The sequence below is a fragment of the Vespula pensylvanica genome, chromosome 9, assembly GCF_014466175.1.
Source record: "Vespula pensylvanica isolate Volc-1 chromosome 9, ASM1446617v1, whole genome shotgun sequence".
Lineage (NCBI taxonomy): Eukaryota > Metazoa > Arthropoda > Insecta > Hymenoptera > Vespidae > Vespula > Vespula pensylvanica.
In genome coordinates, this window is record NC_057693.1 from 1,264,658 (window position 1) to 1,289,442 (window position 24,785).

General features: G+C 30.1%; 6 protein-coding genes and 1 long non-coding RNA gene across 19 annotated transcripts in view; 2 read left to right on the forward strand and 5 right to left on the reverse strand.

Moving 5' to 3' along the window:
* The first annotated feature begins 114 nt into the window (after window positions 1-114).
* On the forward strand, window positions 115-3,443 carry LOC122632011 (USP6 N-terminal-like protein). The gene is made up of 8 exons (XM_043818376.1): window positions 115-293; window positions 679-918; window positions 985-1,308; window positions 1,378-1,565; window positions 1,699-1,859; window positions 1,933-2,253; window positions 2,334-2,475; window positions 2,907-3,443. The coding sequence occupies exons 2-8, from the start codon at window positions 764-766 to the stop codon at window positions 3,332-3,334; spliced, it is 1,719 nt and encodes a 572-aa protein (XP_043674311.1). The 5' UTR covers window positions 115-293; window positions 679-763; the 3' UTR covers window positions 3,335-3,443.
* LOC122632024 lies at window positions 2,285-2,981 on the reverse strand. Its single transcript, XR_006327802.1, has 2 exons — window positions 2,843-2,981; window positions 2,285-2,487 (listed from the first exon to the last, which is right to left on the reverse strand). It is a non-coding gene; the product is annotated as an uncharacterized LOC122632024 (long non-coding RNA).
* Window positions 3,444-3,938: 495 nt separating the features above from the next.
* On the reverse strand, window positions 3,939-8,539 carry LOC122632018 (mitochondrial carrier homolog 2-like). 3 transcript variants are annotated; one of them, XM_043818392.1, is made up of 9 exons: window positions 8,488-8,533; window positions 8,117-8,247; window positions 7,903-8,043; window positions 7,747-7,831; window positions 7,497-7,668; window positions 7,276-7,407; window positions 7,000-7,186; window positions 6,863-6,930; window positions 3,939-6,786 (listed from the first exon to the last, which is right to left on the reverse strand). In XM_043818392.1, the coding sequence occupies exons 3-9, from the start codon at window positions 8,002-8,004 to the stop codon at window positions 6,588-6,590; spliced, it is 945 nt and encodes a 314-aa protein (XP_043674327.1). In that variant the 5' UTR covers window positions 8,005-8,043; window positions 8,117-8,247; window positions 8,488-8,533; the 3' UTR covers window positions 3,939-6,587. The 3 variants fall into 3 exon arrangements, with proteins under 3 accessions (XP_043674327.1, XP_043674328.1, XP_043674325.1); XM_043818393.1 differs by lacking the exon at window positions 8,117-8,247 and having other exon boundaries at window positions 8,488-8,539; XM_043818390.1 differs by lacking the exon at window positions 8,488-8,533 and having other exon boundaries at window positions 8,117-8,472.
* Window positions 8,540-8,575: 36 nt separating this feature from the next.
* LOC122632019 (motile sperm domain-containing protein 1-like) lies at window positions 8,576-11,408 on the forward strand. 6 transcript variants are annotated; one of them, XM_043818396.1, is made up of 8 exons: window positions 8,576-8,594; window positions 9,319-9,392; window positions 9,648-9,824; window positions 9,905-10,068; window positions 10,160-10,319; window positions 10,454-10,588; window positions 11,152-11,295; window positions 11,360-11,408. In XM_043818396.1, the coding sequence occupies exons 3-8, from the start codon at window positions 9,680-9,682 to the stop codon at window positions 11,389-11,391; spliced, it is 780 nt and encodes a 259-aa protein (XP_043674331.1). In that variant the 5' UTR covers window positions 8,576-8,594; window positions 9,319-9,392; window positions 9,648-9,679; the 3' UTR covers window positions 11,392-11,408. The 6 variants fall into 6 exon arrangements, with proteins under 6 accessions (XP_043674331.1, XP_043674332.1, XP_043674329.1 ...); XM_043818394.1 differs by lacking the exon at window positions 8,576-8,594 and adding an exon at window positions 8,782-9,012; XM_043818397.1 differs by lacking the exons at window positions 8,576-8,594; window positions 9,319-9,392 and adding an exon at window positions 8,781-9,012.
* Window positions 11,409-12,073: 665 nt separating this feature from the next.
* LOC122632021 (eukaryotic translation initiation factor 4E type 2-like) lies at window positions 12,074-14,275 on the reverse strand. Of its 3 annotated transcripts, none has more exons than XM_043818400.1 (6): window positions 13,714-14,275; window positions 13,176-13,295; window positions 12,839-13,081; window positions 12,585-12,737; window positions 12,291-12,500; window positions 12,074-12,217 (listed from the first exon to the last, which is right to left on the reverse strand). In XM_043818400.1, exons 1-5 carry the CDS (start codon window positions 13,717-13,719, stop codon window positions 12,345-12,347), a joined length of 678 nt encoding a protein of 225 aa, XP_043674335.1. In that variant the 5' UTR covers window positions 13,720-14,275; the 3' UTR covers window positions 12,074-12,217; window positions 12,291-12,344. The 3 variants fall into 3 exon arrangements, with proteins under 3 accessions (XP_043674335.1, XP_043674337.1, XP_043674338.1); XM_043818402.1 differs by having other exon boundaries at window positions 13,176-13,260; window positions 13,778-14,274; XM_043818403.1 differs by having other exon boundaries at window positions 13,176-13,251; window positions 13,778-14,273.
* A 45-nt stretch (window positions 14,276-14,320) lies between these two features.
* Window positions 14,321-15,643, reverse strand: LOC122632022. Its single transcript, XM_043818404.1, has 4 exons — window positions 15,382-15,643; window positions 15,106-15,304; window positions 14,811-15,001; window positions 14,321-14,605 (listed from the first exon to the last, which is right to left on the reverse strand). Exons 2-4 carry the CDS (start codon window positions 15,300-15,302, stop codon window positions 14,427-14,429), a joined length of 567 nt encoding a protein of 188 aa, XP_043674339.1. The 5' UTR covers window positions 15,303-15,304; window positions 15,382-15,643; the 3' UTR covers window positions 14,321-14,426.
* Window positions 15,644-15,865: 222 nt separating this feature from the next.
* LOC122632008 (pyruvate carboxylase, mitochondrial) overlaps window positions 15,866-24,785 on the reverse strand; it is a 15,654-nt gene continuing 6,734 nt past the window's right edge. For 2 of the 4 annotated variants that reach the window (XM_043818362.1, XM_043818363.1), the window contains exons 2-13: window positions 23,947-24,206; window positions 22,808-23,127; window positions 22,407-22,557; window positions 22,096-22,307; window positions 21,831-22,033; window positions 21,492-21,753; window positions 21,065-21,383; window positions 20,053-20,103; window positions 18,901-19,368; window positions 18,413-18,802; window positions 17,500-18,332; window positions 15,866-17,392 (exon numbers count right to left, since the gene is read on the reverse strand). In XM_043818362.1, the coding sequence (XP_043674297.1) occupies window positions 17,144-17,392; window positions 17,500-18,332; window positions 18,413-18,802; window positions 18,901-19,368; window positions 20,053-20,103; window positions 21,065-21,383; window positions 21,492-21,753; window positions 21,831-22,033; window positions 22,096-22,307; window positions 22,407-22,557; window positions 22,808-23,127; window positions 23,947-24,079 (3,591 nt within the window). In that variant the 5' untranslated portion in view covers window positions 24,080-24,206 and the 3' untranslated portion in view covers window positions 15,866-17,143. Of the gene's footprint in view, window positions 17,393-17,499; window positions 18,333-18,412; window positions 18,803-18,900; window positions 19,369-20,052; window positions 20,104-21,064; window positions 21,384-21,491; window positions 21,754-21,830; window positions 22,034-22,095; window positions 22,308-22,396; window positions 22,558-22,807; window positions 23,128-23,946; window positions 24,207-24,785 lie in introns of those variants that run through there. The other 2 variants (XM_043818364.1, XM_043818365.1) reach the window with 2 other exon arrangements.

Genomic DNA, 24,785 nt, shown 5'->3' on the forward strand with positions numbered 1-24,785 from the left:
TAATGAAAGAATATTTTGATATAATTTAAATCTAGAAACAATCAATGCTATGACCATTCGCCTTTTTCTTCGTTAAAACTTCACTGGTTGGATGAGTGTATAATTTTTATGTTGGTATTACTGTGGAATGGGAAGTGGGAACATCCAAATCCGGCTTGACGATATACGGTGGTTTTGCTAAACGAAGGGCTCCTTCCGAGAAAGTAATATATCCATATAATATGAAACGCAGAAAATATTTCCGTATTTGAATTTACAGTGTTCATGTATATACGGTTCAATAACGACAAACGGTACGTATGTGTAGGTTTAACTTACTGTTTATGTATAACCTTTTAGCTTGTAGTATGTCATTAATTTAATATCATACGATTTTATAGATATTTGCACAATTTCTCATGATATATATCATATTATATTATTATTAGTCGTTTTTGTCTTTAATTAAATGCAATAAATATATACATATATATTAGCAATATCTTTCCAGCTGTAATATGAATAAACCTCTTATAGCATGATATATATATATATATGTATGTATATATATATGTGTGTGTATATATATATATATATATACACAATCGTATATTACTTATGCAGTTTCATCTCTTACCGATATATATATTTTAATAGATACATATGAAAGAAGGTTAACATTGTTATCTTGTATTTTAGATAAGGGAGAGCAATCTTCGGTCTATAGATTATTACTAATAAGACGGAATGTTTGTAAAAGATTGGTCGAGCATTCAAACGTGGAATGAATGAGGAAGAGTTATTGACACGGTCAGCTGCGGAGCGTGATAGAATATTCAGCTGCTATGACCGTGGCAGAGAACATGGAGCCCAAATTGATGCATGGGAAGATCCTGGTTATGAAGTTTATCATACCACAGATAGATATGGATTTATACAGTACGTATTTTGTAAGGATAAATTTAAATATATAATTTATCATTTAATATCTTCTTTGTTATATAGCGATAAGCGATTACCACGAAGGTTAGGTGCAAATGAAATAAGACTTGATCAAATAGAAATACAGAGATTAAAAAAATGGGAAAAGATGACAAAACAATGGGAGAGTTCATCGACTAAGGAGAAATTACGTCGTAGAATATATAAAGGTATTCCAAATAGATTTAGAGGTCAAGTATGGACTTTATTACTAGGAATAAAAACTCTAAAGGAAGAACAAGCAGGCAAGTATGAAGAAATGCTTAAACTTGCACGTCATTGGTCCACTGAAATTCGGCAAATTGATGCTGATGTTGCTAGACAATATAGGGATCATATCAATTATAGGTATGTAGTATAAATATTTTTTTATTTACATTATATAAGTTCTAGATCATAAGCAAAACTTTTCTACAGGGAGAGATATAGCATAAAACAACGGTCTATGTTCTATGTGTTAGCTGCTTATAGTATGTACAACATGGAAGTAGGTTATTGTCAAGGAATGTCAGTTTTGGCAGGATTACTTTTACTATATATGGATGAAGAAGATGCATTTTGGGGTTTGTCTGTATTACTTGCCGATAAAAAATATAGTATGCACGGTAAGTATATCTGTTATAACAATTACTGATTATGCTTGAGTTTTTCTTTTTTCTTTTTTTTTATGATTAATATAACACAGCATGTGTGTGATGCATGTATTAAAGAGCATCTCTAAGCATTTTTGATTTCTAGGATTTTATGTTGATGGTTTTCCTAAACTAAATCGTTTCATCGAACATCACGATAAAATAATGAATAAATTTCTACCAAAACTAAAACGAAAACTTGATAAGTGTGGTTGCGATTCTATATTATATGCATTGAAATGGTTCTTTGTAGTTTTCCAAGAACGAGTAAGCACTATGTTCATTGCATTTTAGAAAATTGTTAATGTACATCTAAGTAATTCCCTACGTTGTCTTGTAGACACCTGTTAGCCTTGGTCTTCGTATTTGGGATATATTTTTATTGGATGGAGATCGCATTTTACCTGCAATGGCATACACTATTATGAAAATGCATAAACGTAATTTAATGCCAATGGAAAGTCTTGATGAATTTTGTAATTATTTGCAAATTAAATTGGAACAAGACTTTGGTTTTAACGATGATACTGTAATTAATACCATGGAACGTTGCATGGAAGAACTTAAACGTGCCAAATTAGAATATCCAGGCCCTCCCTTACCACACGAATTACCACAGTATCCAGTTGGTACATTTAAAGAACCCTCTTTCACTAGCAAGGTATTATAACACGAATTAAATAAAATACCTCTAATATAAAAACGAGCATATTAAGTGATTATAATATTATGCTTATGCAGGTTGGACGACGTAGCGAAGAGTTCAGTGAAGCACAGCATATGATGCGCGAATCGGTAGTACAACGAAGGGATATGGCTCTCGTCGAGGAAGGCAGAGAAAGTACAACGCCAGTTGATCCAAGTAGTGGTGGTGGCCTTGGTGGTAAGTTTGAATCTAGTGACAATACCACACACAATAGCAGAGATATTACTATTTGTCGGCCCATATATGAGGGTGATGCAGATGAGAAGAGTGACACTGAAATTGATTCAGCAATTGATATTATACTTATATATAATACTAGATTATAAAACAGATTTTTAAAATCTGGATTAAAGTTAGATATAAAGAAAAAGTCGATTATGATATTGAAATATATTTTGAAAAGAATCATTGTAATTTCTGTAATAAATGTAAATATATTTTTTACTTTCATAATACTTCTGGTCATATATGTATTAATTAAAGTTATAACAATCAATTGATAGAATCATAAAAGAAATATCTGCAGTGATAACATTAGAAACACCTTTGCACAGACGGCGAATCGTCAAAATACTAATACAAGCAATAAATTGTGAATGTATGTGCAGGGAGCAAATTCTCATTTGATCCAAGTCTTGACGATGGTGCGTCTCCTAATGGCTCACATCGGTCTTTGGCTGACACATCTGTTACCTCCACAGCTGATCTTTCTGTATTTAGTTCCGCGACACGGTCTCAAGCATTAGACAATAGTCTTGATACTCAAAGTAATGTTTCTAATGGTAGTTCTGGTAGTGGTGGTTTGCTTACACCAAGGGCAACGCCCCATCATCCAAGTCCTGATATTGTACGAATCTATGTACCATATACTTCACCTTCCGCAACTTCGTACAAGGACGATCTTCCTCGCACCCTTCCTCGATCTTTAGAAACGAATAGAATCCGCATACGTGTTGATCCCGATCAAACTCCTATAGTTGAACACCTCAAGCCACTTTCTTTAGATAGTCCAGAGTTTGAATTAGATCTAAAATAAATAACAAATAGAAATTACATAACAAGCACTATAAATAGTATTATTACAATCGAAGATAATGAAATTAGATGTATGTTGTATATATCTAATAAAAAAGATATATATATATAATATATATATACATATATATATATATATAGATATATATATATATATAAATAATATGTATAGAAGGATGATAATCAGAAACAAAAATATCATCGATAATATCGATATATTAATAATGTGAAAATAACTGCAAAGCTAATTATAATATTACATGGTACATCTAATCAATTTATCAATTACAAAAGTTTAATTAAAACTTAGTTGTAAAATTAACTAATCTTCATTGACAGTGACAAAAGACAATGAAGCATGGCAATGAAAAATTAATATGTAATTACTACGTTCCTAGCACTATGAAAATGATATTTCTTGCTTTATTGGCACTCAGAATTTTCATTTCATTTGCATTCCAAATATTATATTGCTCACAACATTCAGTTGAGTATTATTGATAATAATCAGAAAGACGATAGTATTACAGAAAGCAGCAAGCAAATTAAAAACAAGTAATTAATATAAAAAACGAAAAGTTTGTGTCTATTTCAATTATAGTAGATCAGATATTATTTATTTATTTGCACCTAGTGACATTAAGTAAGAAAGTATGCTGCTATAACAGTGATTATAATAGAAAGAAATGTACCATTAATTTATTTTCAATGCTTAAATTTAATAATTTTATCACCTGAATGTATCATACACCATATTTTGCTTTAAACAATGCAGAAATAATGCATTACAGTAGCACTTCTTTTTGCAAACTTAACATTGATAGACACTTAATTTATCTTTAATTCTATTGTTTTATATATCTCATACTTATATTTTAATGCTAGATCTGAAATTTTTATCTACCTTTTTTTATTTCTATGTTAGGATAATGTTATAAACTGGTTAATATATTTATGGATAAAATCCTGTTTTAAATTAAGTATTATACTGCCGTAGGATTATTAAAATTTGATTACATCTAAGTTTTTCTTTTCAATTATTCATACACTATAAGAAGTATACTTTTGTAAATAAATAGTATCCTTAAAGATATGTAAAAGTCGTTAAATACAATGAACAAGTTGCATAAAATCTTCACTAAAGAATGTGAATAATGGACAGTCTAGTATTATATTTCCTCTATACTATTTAAACATGAAATGATATACTTGCTGTTGTGAGTGTAATTGAACTAAGATATACACTTCTATTTTTAGTTTATAAACATTCCAATACATGAACAGATCTTACAACAATTAGTTGTTATATTTAATAGCATAAGTAAAATTTGTTGATCGAATATTAAATGTTTATCGTGTTGTATGAATCTGGATGATCCAATGCCATAAAATTATATGACAATGCATTCACAGATATATCTCTTATAAAACAAGATCATATATAAAAAATAAAAATTGTAATCAAAGAATTAGAAGATGCAGATTCTCATATTATAAAGTATGCAAATTCATATATTTTTAAGAAACAAAAACTGTACAAGTTGTATATTATAATATCAAGTATTAGGTAAAGTAAAGGATCATTGGCCATTATAATGTTTGAGATACATGTATAAACTATTACAAATACCATAAAAATTATATTAATTGCGCAAATTTAACATATTTAAAAAAGATAGTAAAATGACCAATGATCTTCTATTTTCATTTGATATATTTCCAATCAATATGAATCATTTAATTGTTCAGTGTGCAAAATGCAAAATCTTCAATAACTTATAGTGAACTATAATGCCAGCTGCAAAATATGACATTCCTAAGACTACTTAAGAGTAGAACTTAAAAACTAAATGATATTGAAAAAAAATTATGACGAATGTAATTTTTTTGTATCAACAGCAGTTAAAATCGAAAAATTGCATAAAAAGCAGAAGTGGACCAGATATTTAAAACATATGGCACTTAAATATTGCACAATTCTTCAAAATATATGTTATCTAAAGAAATCTTTTCAAAATCAGCAATTATATGTATATTATATATTTTACAAAGATTACAATTTTCATATTAGCAACATTTTAAGTGCACAGTTGCATTTATATTTTTCATGCAACAAATGGTCAAACATAGTACTTCTTAATATTAATTATACTCAAAAACGTTAAGAAGATTTAAGGGATAAATATGTATCTTTACAATATAAGATAATTATTGCATACAGTAATATTAATGTCAAAATAGTATTGTTGAGGTATTGACGAAAAAAAAAGTGGTGTATCTTAGTTGTTATTGTGAATAAAATATATTTTTTGATTTATTTATTTTATTACTTGAGCATAGGTAAAATATTACGTAGGAAATTAACCTTTATATAACCATTGAAAACAAACTAAATATTTATAAATATATTCCTTTTTTTTTTTCTTTTTATTAAAATATTTCAACATCAACATTGTATAGTATAGAATAATTTTGGTATTATTCATTTTCAATTATTAAATTTTAAATAGAAACTAAGTATATATAATATATTATTAATAAATGCATTCTGTTCATTATTCACATTCATATTGCAGCTTTAGTAGATAAATTACAGTTCAAACTTACTACCTGGAAAAATATATGTATAATGTATAAGACTATAGTTCAAGTCAATATTTTTTTTATACATGTGTCAAATGCAAAACTTAGCATAAACTTTCATGTATGATAAATTATTATTAGAAATGTAGTAAAATATGTACACACACAATCTAATGATGCAATACTCATGTGTCTGCAAATGATTAATGCCTGACAAATCTCATTGTAAATTGACAAAACGCCCAAACAATAAAGACGCTGAAATAAAATAAATTTTGATTTTTTTTTTTAAACTATGAGATAAATAGAACTTTTCATTGAAATAAAGAAGACAAAAATAATGGAGCACTTGGAAAAGATATTGAATAAAATGGAATTTTTTGATATTAAATATTATAATTTATATAAGCTCATCATCGATGCATACTTATGTTCTCATTAAACATATGTATCATATATACATACATAGTTCGAACATATGATCCAAAGTTTTTAGTATATAGTTTATACTGGAATACATATTGAAATAGTAAAAACTATCTATATCTTTATTATACAATATTGTAAAGTACCTTATAAATTACAGATGAACACCGTAATGTAACACATATGTGATTTAGGACTGATTTTTATTGGTCTTCTGAATATTTTTCAAAGTATCAACCAAATTTTTATTGGATTTTACTTTCCAGATAAAAGTCATCTGCATTAATAGGTATTGCTTTTCCATTCATAATTACTTGTGGACCTGTATAATAGCGCCATAAAAGACTGCTGCCTCTCTTCAATTGATTGATACTTGATAAATGAGACCAGCAATCCAACCAACTATTATAAATTGGCATATTTGGAGGAAGACCAGCAACCAACCTTATATAAAAAAAAAAAAAAGTTAGATTAATTTATATTTAAGATCTTTGTATAATATATATTATCATTAACTTACCCGCAGTTATTTACTGCCATGCAATGAGATACTACCAAAAATGGATATGTAACGGTCGTTGCAAGAAACTAGAAATTATTTAATTATGTAAAACGTTACACTTGAATAATAATTATTATATTCGTATTTGTATTTACTTTCATAGTGGAAGCTGTATAAGTCTTTAATTCTTGATCACGAATAACATATTTATTGATGACATAAGTTGATGAACTGACAAGAACTAATACTGCTGCATTTGCAATCAGGCGTGGTACTAATCCTGCATAATATCCTGCAATCCCATTCTCCTTGTACACTTCTATAAACGATCTAATCAATCCACTAGAATATAAAACAAATAATTATTCGAGCATTAAATGTTTTTATAAATAACATTTAAATGTGTTAGAATTAATATTTATATAACCAACTTATATTTCGTTTCACCACCTACAAATTGGGCCATCATTCTTAACATTATTACATCTAATGGATGGCTTACTATGATTCCCATCATTCTACTAAGTAAATCCCGTATAAGTTCGTGTATACATCTAGTACGTCTGTAATATTGTTATAAATTTATTAAATTATAATTACGATTATATAAATGCTAACAATCTATTGCTTTCCCAAAGCATTCAAGCTTTACCTTTCAGGTTCTGATAATTCTTCGTCATCAATATTTTTGTCAGGTTCGCCACTAAATGAAATGCATTCAGAAGTTTTCTCAAAGGCTACTGCACTGATAGTATATGCACAAAGTTTGGGTACAAGTCCTCGATAACATCCACTAAATCCATCAACATTTTTTATATACCTAACTAAAAGAGTAATAATATAAAAAATTTTTAACAAAACTAACAACAATTTTTTATTTCCTATGCTAATTTTTAACTTGCCATATTGAAAAACGTTAGGTAAAGCTAATGCTGGTTTTCCAAACAACGTCACTGTTTGGCGTGGTGCAATAGGTTCATGACCAATCTGAAATTTAGAAAAAGATACAATTTTTATCTTTTTTATGCATATAATTTTTAAACATATATACTACATACCTGTATCAGAACTTTTGCATATTCGATCGGATGGGATATTGTATTTATGAACATACGAATTGCTATATTAGACCATACAGGTTCTTCTCTTTGCGAAATCATAATTAATTTCACGAGTTTTACTTCACTATATTATTTTTTCTGGAAATATAGATATTCCGTAAAAATGAAAATAAAAAATGAAACTATGAAGCGCTTAATCAAATATACGCACGATAATAAATAAGATCTATCTCTTTTTTTCTTATATTTGATGAAATTTATTAGATTTCTTTTTAAATAATTTCTTTACTCAATCTCACAGTAGTTTTCAATACTTAGGCCAACGGCATCTTTCTTTAGAAGCTTAAAACACGAGCATAAGATAAATTATTCTTTGTACTGTAACTATTATCGAAAGATAGTCAATAACATATCGTATTTAATCTGTAATCGAAAATACTTTTGCAAATAATAATTCTATAAATTTCATATTAGATATTTTCGAAAACCAACAAAATGTAAGTTCCATGTTCTCTACGATTCTGTTATTAGAAAATAGCAAAATCGCCGATCATATTCTGAATTTATTCACTTGAACTTTACCATAAACGTAATACACGAATACATCAGAGAGGCTACCACTCCTACACCATCTTATTAATCAGGAGTACCAACATCATGTATGTAAAAGTAAAAGTTAATGTTCATAGGTACGTTAAAAACGTCTTAATAAAAACATAACTGATATATATGTGTATATATATATATATATATATATATATATATATATAACCGTGTTATAAATATTAAGTTCAAAACGCTCGTTGTTATTTAATCTTTAATCGAAAAACGATGTTCGCAAATTTATTTAATCAAATGTTACCAACCGTAAAAGAAATATATGTTTATAAATCTTTGTTACTTGGATTGTTTTGATCAGTGTAACTCTTTCGCTTTTGGGATTTTATAGTTCATTAATCAACGTATTACGATCAAGTTTACTAACTTCGTATTTTATATGACTTTAATCAATTTTAATTCTACTGTGACCAATCAAATTTAATAAAATATTATTATGTAGAGAAGGCCAACGCAGAAGAAAGAAAAACAGTTGTCTCTTCAATGTTGGTTAGTATTTCGATATATCATTTTAAATGATTATTAGGAAAGAAATTGTTTTTATTGGCTTATCCCTAACTTTCGATTTATCAAAATTTCGTGATAGTAATAATTGGTCATTTTTTTTGTGAAGTGAGATATAAAATGATTGTGAAATTAAATCCCTTGAGATTTGCACAAATTTTGGATGAAACGAGCATCAACATCCACCGATAACTTTTATTCCACTCGAACTAATTCACATGTTAAAGTCCGATCTAACATATGACGTTTATATTCGACCACACTGCATTTGACAAAGACAAATATTTTTAGGTCAGTTGCTGCAGTAAATATCATATTATTCCTTGCAATTACGATGGAGTACTTTTGATTAGATTAATCGTAATGTGAGTCCTGAAATAAATTTAATTGTATATTTGAAAACTTAAATTCAATAACATGGAATAACAAAAACAACAACAACAACAACAACAATAATAATAATAATAATAATAATAATAATAATAGTAATAATTTTAATAGTAATATAAACAGTATATATATATATAAAAATAATAATAATTATAAAATGAATTGTCATGTTTTTGTTAAGTCTGAGTCAAATTGTAAATGTGTCATCTTCCGTTACTTATTTTTTGTAGGTGCATGGGTTATGTAAACATAATCGTACATAATGCAGTCCCAGTTAGCAGCAACTCCTCGAAAATTACCTGTGTTTGTCTTCCCTTCAAGCATTACTTTTTATCTAGAAAATCAATCTACTCATAAACAAGTTTTGACTTTATATAATCCATATGATTTCCCAGTAAAATTCAAAGGTATATCTTATTGAATTTCTTTCAAGAGTTATTCGAGAGATAATATTATTTATAACATGATTATTACAATATATTTTTAGTGCTTTGTACTGCACCAAATAAGTACAAAGTTGTCGATCCCGAAGGAACGATAAAGGCAAAATGTTGCGTTGACATTGTTGTAAGACACACAGCTCTTTTAATTAGTAATTGCAATGTGACTGATAAATTCAGGATACAAATGCAAGAACATCCGAGTAAACAGGTAATAGTATTAGTAATAATAATACCGATTTGAATTCATTAAAGCATTTATATATGTTTGTCTTATATTTATATCTTTTCAATATTTAAAGGCAACAGGTAAACGAGATGTTGAAGCTACATTGTTACCTGGAACTTCAGAGACTGCTGGAAGAGCAACTCCAGATCCAGAAATGTTTCAACAACTTCCAATAAATGAAACTAGGCAACAACAATCATATGCGCTTATAACTCAAAATAGAACAATTGACAGTGAGTATAAAATATTATAATTGAGTATGGATTGCATACATAATTTAAAGGTATGGTTATTTAAAACAGCAGAATGTAGGTTTTGAAAAGTATTGCATTTACCTATGTTCCACAACAATAATTTATAATTACAGACACTTCACTCAAGATACATAAAAACTTATTACAGTTGCAGTATGATTTATTTCATGGAGAAATTCAAGATAAAATTACAAATATGTTTCTGAGCTCAAATATGAAAAATGCCAATTGTATCATTGTGGATAAAGGTTAATATGTTAGTATTTGAATTTAGTTGCTGATCTATGAATACACTGCAATATGATGAAACTGATAATTAAAATTTTCATATACATGATTTTTATGAGAAGTTGCAAAAAAAAAAATGATGTACGTTTTATATGCATTATACATAAAAAGTTCTTATAAGAATAATAATAGAATCTTCAGTAGTGCCATATTTTTCAATCTGCTTTCTAAAAAAATACAATTATTACTTAAGATTAATAGTTTTTTTCATGAACATGAACGATCTTCAATATTAAGTAGATGTCTCAGCAATATTTTCCTTTTTTTGGAAAACTATAAATATACAAGTTCAAAGAACAGTTTTTTCTATCATTTTACAATATAACTAATTATCTGTAGCTTGTATACTTATAGTTTGTTATATAATATATTAAATTACAGCAAATATAGACATAAAATGTAGTTTATATAATGTCAATATTATAATGGCATGTGTGTGTGTGTGTGTGTGAGAGAAAGAGAGAGAGAGTGTGTGTAACAAAGAAATAATATTATCAGAATTACAGAATAAATTACCTTTCAGGAGGAACAAACTATGTAGCACTTATCGCAGGAATTATTTGCATAGCTGGGCTACTTCTACCAACAGAAGGAGAACGTAGCCACACAGTGCCTGATTACCTCCATCTTTCCATAAATTTTAAATTAATATTTTCGTTCGTATTAGGTAAGTATAGTATACTTAGTATTTATAAATTAGATAGTATATATAACACACAATTTTGTTACAGGTATGGTAACAATTATAATCTTAAGGTTGTAATTTGTGGCTGGTTATATGAAAAAAAAAAGACTTTATACAATAAATAGGATTATGGGGTGAAAGCACAATTAATGCATATTTTTTTTTTTTTTATATTAGATGTCTTATCTTTGTTAAATGTATGGAGGTCTAGTTTACAAGTATTATGTAGCTAGCCTATTTTTTGAGCACTTCCAATATTTAGTTTTGAATGTGATATTTTATTTCCTTCCATTTTATATTCTTTTTCGTTCATTACAATATCTCAATTTATATTTTTAATCAATGACATATAAACATTATGCATATATATGTGATATATCACCAATCCTTTTTTATGTATCAAAAACAAAAAACGCCTTAGATAGAATAATCTAGTTTTGCAGCTCAAGAATTCTTCTACATGTTCTATCTATAATCATTTTAATAATTATGCATTCAAAAAAATATGATCTCATATACAGATATGTAAATATCTTCCTATGTGCAGTAGGTTGCCATTTTAAATTCTTAATAAAAAGAATTATATGAAAATGTCAATAAAGATATCTTTGTATATTCTAAAAAATAATACAAATCAAGCTGAATTAGTTTCATTTATATTAAAGAGGAAATCAATTTTTTTTAACAATATAAGTATTTCATAAGACTGATTAGTCAATTAAGTTACAATTTTTCAATTTTTAAATAAAAGCATTCAGACAACCATTAGCAATGTGTATTTATTATTTACATAAGTTACAATGATGACACTTGTGAATAAAGTGGTTCACCGAACAGTTGTTTAGCCCAATTCATTATTTGCAAAATATTCTGAACGTCAGAACTGCCACCACGTCACAAGTATCTGTTGGTATAATAATAAATTGTCAAATAAATTACATTTGAGGCTTTTATCTGCTAAAAGATATATAACTTGCCTTTACAATCTCCACAAAGTGGTTGAAATGTATCGCAGTCAGATTTCCATAGCTCTAAAGCCTATGAACATTTTTTAAACTTTCATTGTGAGTCTTATATTCCATAGAGGCACTGGCTGGAAGATGTAATACTCTCCTAAGTGTATCTCTAATTCTTGCCGTCGTTGCAACGTCTGATGCTGTTTTATTCCAAACACAAATTATATCTTCCTGCATCAAAAAAAAAAAAAAAAAAAAAAATTACATATTAAATTGAATGAAGTAAATTAAAAATAGATAAGAGATTAATCTTACTTGAAACCTTATGGATACAACAGCACCACATATTTCCTCTCCTACCATAAATTGCTCTCCTAACATAGCTAAAATAAGATTTTCCCAACATCTTGATACCAAACCTTTTCTTAATCTTACTATCCATTTACCACCTCTTTGGTTTGCCTCATCCTAAAATTAAAGCATTTTAATCGTATACATTTATCTTGATTGATTTTAATGCTTTCATTTAAAGTAGCACAAAAAATAATTGTCGAGATAAAAAAACTTACCTCCCACATAGGTTTTATACCAACTTTGAATAAATGAAAGTCTGTATGTGTCGTTAGTTCTGACGGTCTGACTAAATGACTGTATAGACCCCAAAATTGTTCCACACTTGCAAACCTACCAACCAATTTTAAATTCTGGTCGTAACTCTGTATGCTGGTTTGTTTACCAGGACTGCGTCTACTATACCATAATGCATATGCATATTGCAATTTGTGCTCGTGAGGACTTATTTCTATAGAAGGCTATACATAAAAAAAAAAGTGATTTATAAAGCACTTCTAAATCTAAATTTGCAAGTAAAACTAAATAAAAGTAAGCTGCAAATATTCTACTCACTAATAGATCTTTCTCAACTTTATGACTGTCCTTTGATTGGGTTTCTTCTTCTCCACTGTCTTCATTGGTTTTTGATCTGTAAGAACTATCATAATTCACAAAATATGTTTCCTTTTTTATCTATATGAAAAAAAAAATAAATAAATAATAATAACCACATATTTCATTTATTAATAAATAATGTGCCTGGCACAACTCAAATATATATACACATTTGAATTGATTTATATAATGTATGCACTATTAATCGATCATTTTTAACTCGAAAACACTGTAAAATCGAAACGAAGAAACTCCGAAAACACGGTTAGTAAATTTTGAAAAGAAAAAAAAAAAAAAGAAAGGATAAAAACACGAGTCAATACAATCTATTCTGACAAATGTCACGTTCTATATTCCACTGGATATTATAAATCGAAGCACTGAAAGTCCATATCGAAGAGAAATTTGTACACGATTATTCTAACAACTGGTGCTTCATGTCACGAGTATGATAAATATTTTACTCGAGTAATTTTGCATTGAAAATGAATCTAACCTCCATAAAAGTTGCTTGCGAAAATAGCACGATGAAATCAGAGAAACACTATAGTTTCACTTACGCCTCAAATTTATTGGACATGTTTCTTGCAGAGGTATAAATGTATATAGAATATTAATAAAATACTGTAAACGATATATTTCAACAAGTAGGAATATAAATACAAAAACTCGATTGTTGATCTCTCTCCTTCTTTATCGCTTATTGCATTAAGAAGTTTAATGCCCTCACGTTGGCTATACTAATCTTTTACTAGAATTTCCTAGTTTTAATATATCGTTCTCTCAGCGAATCTAAAATAATAATAATATATATATATATATACATACACATATATATCATACATACATACATATATATATATATATATCACCATAGAAATTTGATAGCGCACAACAAACGTGGGATAATACAGAGATAATTGATAAAATATTATTATATTTTTTCTTAGAAAAAAGATAGTACATATTCTTGCTTCTGGGGAAAATGGTGTGCTGTTGTCATCTTTTCATTTTTCTTTCCTTCCTTCCTTCCTTCTTTTTTTTTTTTTTTTAATCATCATTTTGTTAATCATCATTATTCTAACAAATATATTTTGTTTTGATTATTATGAGAATTCTATGTATATATATGTATATATGAAAAATATCTTAAAAGGCGTATTTTTAAAATATTTCATTAAGCTACAAAGTATCGAGGAATCGATAGTGTTATTTTTTCGTTGGTGAAAATGCCGCCTTTAATCGATTCATTATATCCTTCCGTTGTGCTTTAACTTCTTCGTCGCACAAGCGCATAACAGTGATCGGACAATGATATTCCACGCTTTCGGTGCATTTCGTGTTCTTTTCCTCGTATATCTCGAATTTAAATTCCGATGTTGTCCTCACTGAAATTTGAACGAGATCATTGAAATTTAGAATCGGATTTTATGAAAGTCAATGACTTATTTTACAATTATAATTCAAACTGTGTTATCTCTCAGACTACATTTCTATTTTAATTTGACTTTTATGATCGTCCTTAAAAATAACTCTCTCTTAAAAAAAAAAAAAAAAAAAAAAGAGAGAGAGAGAGAAAACAAAATAACTTACGACATATGAAACCAAAGAAGCAAGTGTTGTGATTCGAACTTATTAAATAATCAAGGTTTTCTTTTCTTATCGAATAATGTCCAACAGCGTAGTTTTGTATGAATGGCAAATAACGTAAATGTTCGCTATATTCAACGGAATATTGCCAGTGATCGTAATTTCCACTTTCAGCAGTGATATTAAAATCATCTCTGAAATTTATAAAACTGTGATCTTTTCTTTCCTTTTCCCCCCCTTTTTTTTTCTTTTTTTTCTTTTTCTCTTATTGAGAATAGTATAACGTTAAGGTACGTACATAAGTGGATTCAATAATTTCATGTTACTAAAATCTGCTACAAATTCCCATACATAAATGGGATGGGTATTATTGACAATGCCCACGATCTGCGTTCGATTACTTTTCTTATGAATAAAAAGATAATAAAACGTAAAAATGATTATTATGGTATATACAATATTTTTGGTCTTCCATTTCATTGGATTGATACTCATTTCTGAAAAGAAATGATTGTTATATCGATAATATAAATTATTTGAATGATTTCTTTTAATAATATTCTGTTTTAAATACCTGTCTGTATAAAAGTGATCTTTTAAATAATCAAAAAAGTCTACACAACCCGTCACTGATAACACACAACAGAGGCAATTTTTATCTTCGACATTGACACGTCAACTGTATCCATGAAACTGACGAATAGTAGCTTGTAGTTTCTTCTAATATTGTAGCTCCCTTCTATTAAAACCTTTCTAAATTTTTTGTACGCGTTAAGCATTCAGAAATAGAAAGAATTTCAAGTTTACATTAATTAAACGAAAAAAATCGTGAAAGTAATTTACGCGCGCGCGCGCGCGCGCGAGTGTGTGTCTCTGTCTGTGTGTGTGTGTGTGTGTGTGTATGTACATTTATAAATAAATATAATAGTTTTAGTTCTTTCAAAGTACCGCCAGATGGTGTACGATAATCTTTTAAAAATAATTAAGAACGGTGGGAAAATCGTTTTTAAATTTTTTCGACAATTCCTTTCAATCGTGACAATAATTAATGCGAAACGTGTGTATAAGCGTATCTTTTATTGATCGGAACAAGTGATATTTTTGCTATAAAAATTTTAAGATCGAACCATCATTCCATTTAGTCACGAGAAATAAAAAGAAACATTCGACGAATGACTTCATCAAGTACGTATGTAAATTTGTTTTTAAACTTTTTCAATAATATATAGAAGATAAATTCACATACGTATTAGCTGTTTATTATTTCATAAAAAATGTTCAAGTTTTTGATAAATTCCAACATCGTTATAAATTTGCTTTTGTTTGTAACTATTGTTAGAGAAGTAGCAATGTTTCTATATAAAAATTGATGATTGTATATAAAATGATCCGTTTCTTTCTTTCTTTCTTTTCTTTTTTTTTTTTTTTCCTTTTTCATACATTTATTATGAATAATATGCAGCTTTAAAATATTATAATTACTTTAACTAGCACAATAACGGAGCCCTTTTGTCAAATACAATTATACATTTATAACAAATACAAGCTAAAAACTTATATTCACTTATGGCTATATATACAATTATCAGTGAAACCAGAGAATATGACGGTGGTTAATCATTGACAACTTTCAGGATAGATACGACGTATGTACATATAGTCTGAAATAACAATTTAATTAAAGCCTATGGCAAAAACCCAGGAGTCACTGATATTTTCTTGCTAGAACTGTTTTAGATTGAGAAAAATAGTTATTGTTTTTTTACACAATTTTAAATATAGATAATTGATCTTTATATATATATAAAATCTAACTATCCTGTTTTCTAAATTTCATATTTCTATTTGTTGTGAGGTTACTAAAATTACTATTGTACGATACATTTTAGTAATGAACCAACAAATGAATTCGAGCTTTCATTTATAGCTTTTATGTATCAGAATATAAAAAATCTATTACTTTCGTGCAACCAATTCTTTTTGTTTTGTGAATATTTTATAAAACATATATATATATATATCTCTAATATAAATTGACATTTTAGGCAGCATTGAATTATAAAGACTTATATGTGTATATATATATATTAAAAATTTTGTGCTATTATAGCATTATTAAAATTATAAATATTCTAAACAAAGATGAAAAAGAAGAGAAGAATGTGTAAAATAATATATATTCTTTTTATATTTGAAAATGTGCCTCGATACTTGATAGTCTGTGATTGGTAAAATTTGTCAAATGTATTATGAAAATAATGTAATACAGAGGGATTCTCTGTTGCAACGAATTATGTAAAAAATGACTAATGAATATTCTGTAATTTTGGCTCATCTTATTCGAGGGTCACTAGAAGATCATCTCCTTCTACTCTTATTCCTTGGCTAACATCTATCGTTTTTACTTTTCCTGCCTTTGGTGCCTGTACTACCATTTCCATTTTCATGGCAGATAAGACTATCAAAGGTGCACCTTTGTCTACCGTATCACCAACTTTTGCTCTGATATCAATGACGGTACCAGGCATAGGAGCTCCTATTTGATTTTTATTACTTTTGTCTGCTTTTGGATGTACGTGAAGTTCCTGAGAGATAATGAGAATGAATTAAAACATAGGATTATTATGAAAAAGATATATATATATATATATATATATATATATATATATATATAAATTTAATGAAAGCTTACCTTAACAGCCTCTTTATCCTTAATGAATACAGATCTCAATTGTCCATTCATTTCAAAGAATACTTCACGTTCACCATTTTTTGTAAGATCTTCGGCAACTGCCAAAGTTTTGATGGCTAACGTCTTACCCCTTTCTATAGTTACATCAAATTCTTCTCCTACTTTTGGTCCCGTAAGGAAAATTCTAGTTTCAAGTTTGTCTACCGGACCAAATTGTTCTTTAAAGTTCAAGTAATCGTTGGTCACGCTAGGATATAGGGCCGCAGACATAACATCCTTTTCCGTAACATGTGGATGGGATTCTTGCAATTCTTTTTTCAAATTGGCGAAATCTAAAGGTGCCAAGTTCGCTCCTGGCCTACCCTTTACTCTTGGCATATCTTTCAGAACCTTAGATCTAAGAGGTTCAGGGAATCCACCGTGAGGTTCACCAATTGCACCTTGAAGAAATTCGACTACCGATTTCGGGAAAGACAATTCTTCGGCCTTGTTAAGTACATCTTCAGAGGATAGTTTATTTTGTACCATGAATTGTGCCAAATCGCCGACTACCTTCGAGCTAGGTGTAACTTTGATTATATCTCCTAGTAAAAGATTAGCTTCTCTATATGCTTTCTTAACATCCTCAAAGAATTGACCCAATCCAAGGGAATACGTTTGGAATTGAAGATTCGTATATTGGCCGCCTGGAATTTCGTTCAAGTATACATCAGCGTTTCCAGATTTCATCGTCGTTGTACATTCGAAAGGTGCATACAACGTTCTCGTTTGTTCCCAATAAGCTGAATATTCCGAGACATCGCTCAGATCCAGATTGGTATCGTTCGGTGTACCTAAAGTTTTGTATCAAAATTAACAGACTTCAAAAAGAGAAATAAGCATAAAGGTAAAATTACTATTACGAATATTTTACCTTGCAATGACGCGACAACGGCTCCCATAGAAGGTTGACTGGTCATTCCAGACATGCTGTCAACAGCAACGTCTACAACATCGGCTCCACTTTCGACACAGGCTAACATCGATGCAACTCCGACGCCTGCGGTATCATGAGTATGGATATGGATCGGCACGTCAGGATTTTTTTGCCTAATAGCATCGATCAGCATTGTCGCAGCTTTTGGTTTCAAAAGGCCTGCCATATCTTTGATCGCTAGGACGTGAGTGCCAGCTTTGACTAGTTCACTCGCCAAATCGGTGTAATATTTTAGATCGTACTTTTTACGTTCTGGATTGCTGACATCTCCTGTATATGAGATAGCAGCTTCTACGATTCCACCGGCTTTACCAGCTGCTTCCATTCCTGAAAAAGATTTTAATTCGTTAATCGCTATAGTTCATGACAAATAAAATACAAAAAAATATTCAAAGATATCTTTCATAAAAAGAATATAGCCTTACCGATGATCAAGTTAGGCATGTAATTCAACGAATCGAACACCCTGAAAACGTCTATGCCCATTTGTACGGCTAATTCGCAAAATTTGAAGACAACGTTGTCCGGATAATTCGTATAACCGACTGCATTAGCACCTCTTAATAACATTTGGAAAGGAATATTGGGAATGGCTTTACGCATATCTTCCAAACGTTCCCACGGGCATTCGTGTAGAAATCTTAATGCTACGTCGAAGGTTGCACCTCCCCAATTCTCCAAAGAGTAGAGTTTGTTGAATTTATGTGCCACAAATGGTGAGATCGTTAGAAGGTCGTGAGATCGGACGCGAGTAGCTAAGAGAGATTGATGAGCATCACGGAATGTCGTGTCCATCAGTAACACACCTTTGTGTTGGCGAACAGCTTTGGCAAATGCTTCTGGTCCCTGTTCTTTGTAGATATGACGAAAACCTTTCGGTGGGTCCATAACTCCTGTAAGATGTGATACATTTTAATCAGCAATGATCTCTTCTTTTTCTTGTTTTCTTTTTTTTCCTCAGAAAATTGAAATGAAGGTATTAACGTAAGTTTGGTGATCCCATGCGTATACACACACACACATATACACGTATTATCAGTCCAAATTAAAGCTTTGTATGTAGTTATACGATAGTGTATGATTATGCTGTATATATATATATATATATGTGTTCATGCAACAAATGGACAATAATAATGTTTGTAAGCTAGAAGTGAGATGCACTGTTTACGTGTAAATTACATTTTCACAAGTGTAACCCCTATGCATGCACAAACAATATAAAAAAAAATTGTATTATAAATATTAAAATCTTCTTAGTGTGCCAATTGTTTATATGTACGAGGAACGTATACATATTTCTTCATATTATATTATAATTTTTTACCTACTTCTATTTTTAAGAAGATACTCTTTTGTACTCCGGTCACACACACAGACACACATTGTTGTGTAGTTAATGTATCTTGTATCTTTGTAAAGTATATTGCATCAATAGTGTATTAACTAAACTAACAGATTATTATCTATATAATAATTTTTGCAAGCTATACATGTTCTTCAGTCTCTATAATAATAAATGGATACTTGATAACAAGTATATGAAAATAAAAAAAGAATCAGTATTGTTTGCCTACCTGGTGAATCTGGATCATTGTTCTCCTCTGCAGCTGCAAGCTTAGCAAAGTCTAAAAACATTGCCAAACAATAAAATAAAAGCATGCGATAAACAATAAAATGTAATAAATTACGAGGAACCATTAATTTCTAATTAACGGCTATCCAAGGTGTGCTCAATTTAATTAAGAAAACTATTAACGATTTCGTTATTTTAACGAGAAATAAATTTGGACGCACAACTTGGATGTATCCTTTCGTTGATTCATTATTAAGCATGCTCGTGAACTTAAATGACTTTTTAATTACAAATGTTTTCCTTTGATAATAAATCCAAAAGAATATAGAAAGATGAATGAAGTTATAAATGAGAAATACCATGATATGAGTATGATATAAGATAGAGAAATGAAAAAAGAAATATTAAAAAAAAAAAGAAAAAAAAGAACGAAAAGTATTACGAATATTGATCTTTCACGTAAAGTGCATTAGTGTCGCATATGATGACGTGGTGCAAATTGTGCAAACGAATATAAGTACATAAAAATGTGATAAAAATTTGTCCAATTAAAGATTTGTCCAATATTTGCCCATAGTCATCCATCATAGAAAGCAAAATGTTTCAGTTTGTATGGGCTAAAAATAGGGTGTCTGTCGTAATAGAATGTTATTTGCGATATTAACATTTGGATTAGCAAAGACTGAAAATATTATTCACACGATGTTGAAATCACCTTACAAGAAATCTTGATCACCTTCTGGCGATCATTACCGATCAATAGAGAGAGAGAGAGAGAGAGAGAGACACTGGCAGACACCCTAAAGGCGAAGTAAGAAAAGTATGCTCCCATTTATTATGGACCCACGTATCAAAGCGTATCCTTTGTAGATCTCTAGCGTTTTAACTTGTTTGCCACTTGAGAGACTAGATCGTTATTAACGTTTTTATTTCTAAATCTTTCGAATTAGAATAAGAGTTCCAATAGTAATTACAAACGCACAAGCAGTTTGCTACGTTTTCAAATATCATACCTAAAGCAATCTGTGGAACGTGAGGTTTGATTTCTGCTGGTTTTAGAGTAGTAGCCAATGGTGTGCTAGGTCCATTGACGAGAACGGTCCCTAAATAATTCAATAATTTTTGAGCTCGATTCTGACTCGGTTGAAATTGAAACAATTGTGGATTCTCATCGATGAAATAGGTGTCGACGTTCCCGTTGAGGAATTTTTGATTTTCCAAAACGTTAAGTAAGAACGGTATGTTGGTTTTCACACCGCGAACTCGGAATTCACGTAATGCACGATTCATCTTAGCGCAGGACGATTGAAGATCTGCGGAGTGACTTATCACCTGTTGAAATAAGAAATTGTTACTGGCTTTTATAGAAACGAGTTTCTATAGAAAATTGCTCTTTTTATTTCTTTCTTTTTTTAAAATCTTTTAAATCGTTATAGATACCTTAACGAGAAGGGAATCGTAATAAGGTGAAATAATAGCACCAGCAAAAGCAGATGCACCGTCCAGTCGGATTCCCATACCCTCTCCCGATCGAAAGACTTCGATCCTTCCAGTATCTGGTTGGAAATTCTTTGCTGGATCTTCGGTTGTAACTCTACACTGGATGGCAAAACCTTGGGGAACAATTTTATCTTGCGTCATACCAAGCTCAGGTAAAGTGATCCCTTCGGCGATACGTACTTGAGATTGGACAAGATCGATCCTAAAACGTATTGAATAACGACGAATCACTTGTCATCTATCTCTTTTATATAATATCATTGAAAGTTGAAAAAGTACCCGGTGATCTCTTCCGTGACCGTATGCTCAACCTGTAGTCTAGCATTTACTTCGATGAAGTAAAAGTTTCCTGATTCGTCGGCTAGAAACTCGACAGTACCGGCATTCGAATAACCAACGTGTTTTGCTAGCTTTACGGCGTATTCGGTCATCTTATTCCTTACTTTGACATCCAATCGTGGCGCAGGTGCAATTTCCACAACCTATCGATTTGAATTTGATTATTCAAATTAGTTTAGAAACAGTACGATCACGATTATCTCACCTTTTGATGCCGACGTTGAACGGAACAATCGCGTTCGTAAAGATGAACGACATTACCAGCTTGATCACCGAGTAATTGTACCTCGATATGTCTTGGTCTTTCGATGAACTTCTCGATGAACATAGCACCGTCTCCAAAAGCTGCTTTTGCCTCGGACGAGGCACGTTCGAACATTTCACGAACCTCTTCCATCTGTTTGACGACACGCATACCTGTCGATGTAATACACGATTCGATCGTTCCTCAAACCATAGTAAATATTCGATAATGAGAGTAATAACGAAAAACAGTTATCAATTACTGGGGTCTACCTCGCCCTCCACCTCCATAAGCAGCTTTGAATATTACGGGAAGACCGTGTTTCATACAAAATTCCATGGCTTCGTCGGTAGTCCTTACTGGACCGTCCGTTCCTGGAACGATTGGTACTCCAGCTGCTATAGCAGCTTGTCTGGCCGCCACCTAATAATATAATTTTACGTTAACAACAACTCGTCTACAACATTTTTACAAATGTTCATGAAAATTTATTTTTCACGTTAAATTTCGATAAAATCATTTACGTAATTTTTTCGCTTTTAATATTCACTTGATAATTAAGATATAGTTCTTTTTTTCTTTTTTGAAATTTGTTAAGAAGGAAAAGAAATCGTGATCATTAAAGGATTAATTGTAGTTCTTTAACTATTCACGAATTTTCTCGAGGCCTCACCTTGTCCCCCATTTGTTGAACGACCTTCGGACTAGGTCCGATGAATCTTAATCCAGCATCGATCACAGCTTGAGCAAAATCTGATCTCTCTGAGAGGAAACCGTAGCCTGGATGAATGGCATCGACGTCATTCTCTTTAGCTACTTTTATAATCTCCGGTATATTGAGATAAGCTTGGACCGGCGGTAAGCCTCTTCCAACTAAGTAACCTTCATCGGCCTTCTGCCGGTGCATTTGCATCTTGTCTTGTTCCGAATAAATAGCTACCGAACGAATGCCGAGTTCGGTGCAGGCACGAAAAACGCGAATGGCAATCTCTCCTAAATAAATCGTAGAACAGAGAATATTTATTTATTTATTTATTTATTTATTTATTTATTTCTTTTTTTCTTCGGAAAACGACAAGATTTATTGCAACATTGAAGTTGTATTAAAATTTATCTATCTCACGGATCTATCGATCGAAGAAAGTATTGGAGTAATTAAAAAGAAAAGAAAGAAAAACAAATTGCGATTTAGAATCATCGATCAGAAATAAATGTTACTTTCGAAAATTAGCTTTTGGATTCCATTACGCGTATTGCGATCTTATCTATCATCTGAGGAAACATCCTTTTTTTTTCTTTTTTTTAATTAATAATTAATCAAAGTTCAGGCCGATCGAAGCAATACTTTCACGATAATTAAGTTGGATTATTTAAAGAGATAATATGAATGGTCGTTTGTTGAATTAACGTCAGATTGAATCAATATTCGTCACTCTTATCGTGAATGGACTCGTGATCGTATGGTGCATGATTTTAGGCTTACGCGTTATCGTGCGTTAGTCAAATAAGTTAGATATTTGCGAGGGATTACCATTTTTTTTTGGATCGGTTTGTTGGATTGGTTGCCAAGTGTATTGAGCTAAATAACTCTACTGTAATGAAGCCAAAGATTTTCGATCGGTCAAAGCCAATGAACAATATCAAATTATTTTTTTAGGTCAATTCAACCCGATTAAACTTGTCTTTTTTTTTCTTTTTTTTTTTTTTCTTTTCTTTTCTTTATTCTATCATTAATTAATTTAATCTTTATCCGTTTACTTTTATTTTTGCTTATTATTTTATTTTTATTTCTAAAGAAATTAAATCACTTACCTCGATTTGCCACCAAAACGCTTCTTATAGGTTTGTACTGAACATCGCTGGCGAATAAATTCTTGCTGACTCTCCATGTTTGTAGTATCGTTTTGTGCCTTAACAAGGCTTGCTGGGCTCTTATTGATTGCATCTTCGATAACTTGAACTTTCTTATAGATTATAGATATATTTTTGAACGTTTCTAGTTATTCGTTGTAAACGTTATAACTTCGATATCTATCGATGATTGTTATTCTCCAATTTCTTGTTTTATTCACCTATTTATTGGGGGGAAAAAAAAAAAAAAAAAAAAAAAAAAAGAAAGAAACCGGTGTTACAAACTCCAATATTTTTCGTTCAATATTTCTTCTCTCTTTTTAAGACATTTTCTTTTTCTCCTTTTTCTGTTTTTTTTCTTTTTTCTTTTTTTTTTTTTTTTTTTTATTTAACAGAAGACGTTTTATTCTCTTGTCGAACACTTTTTTCTTTTTATAAAGTTGTATCGTATTTAAATGTTTATTAATAACAAGGGGACTACTTCGATGATGGATGACGGATATCTAAATAAAACAAAAACAAAAACAGAAAAAAAATAAAACAGAAAAACAGAAAATTAATTGCGAAAAAAAATTAATCGACTAAGGAAAGAACTATGCTCTGGTTAAACTTTTATCAGTACTTTATCAAAACAATAACGCATGGTCGTTCATAATAATTAAAGTTGTCCATTCGGACCATATGTTCAGAGTTTAGTCTATCCTACTCGAAGTTATTAAATGTCATAAGTGCCGAACATAATTTACAGCCGTCAAGGGATAATCCAGGAAAAAGATTTATATTTATATCTGATAAAAAAA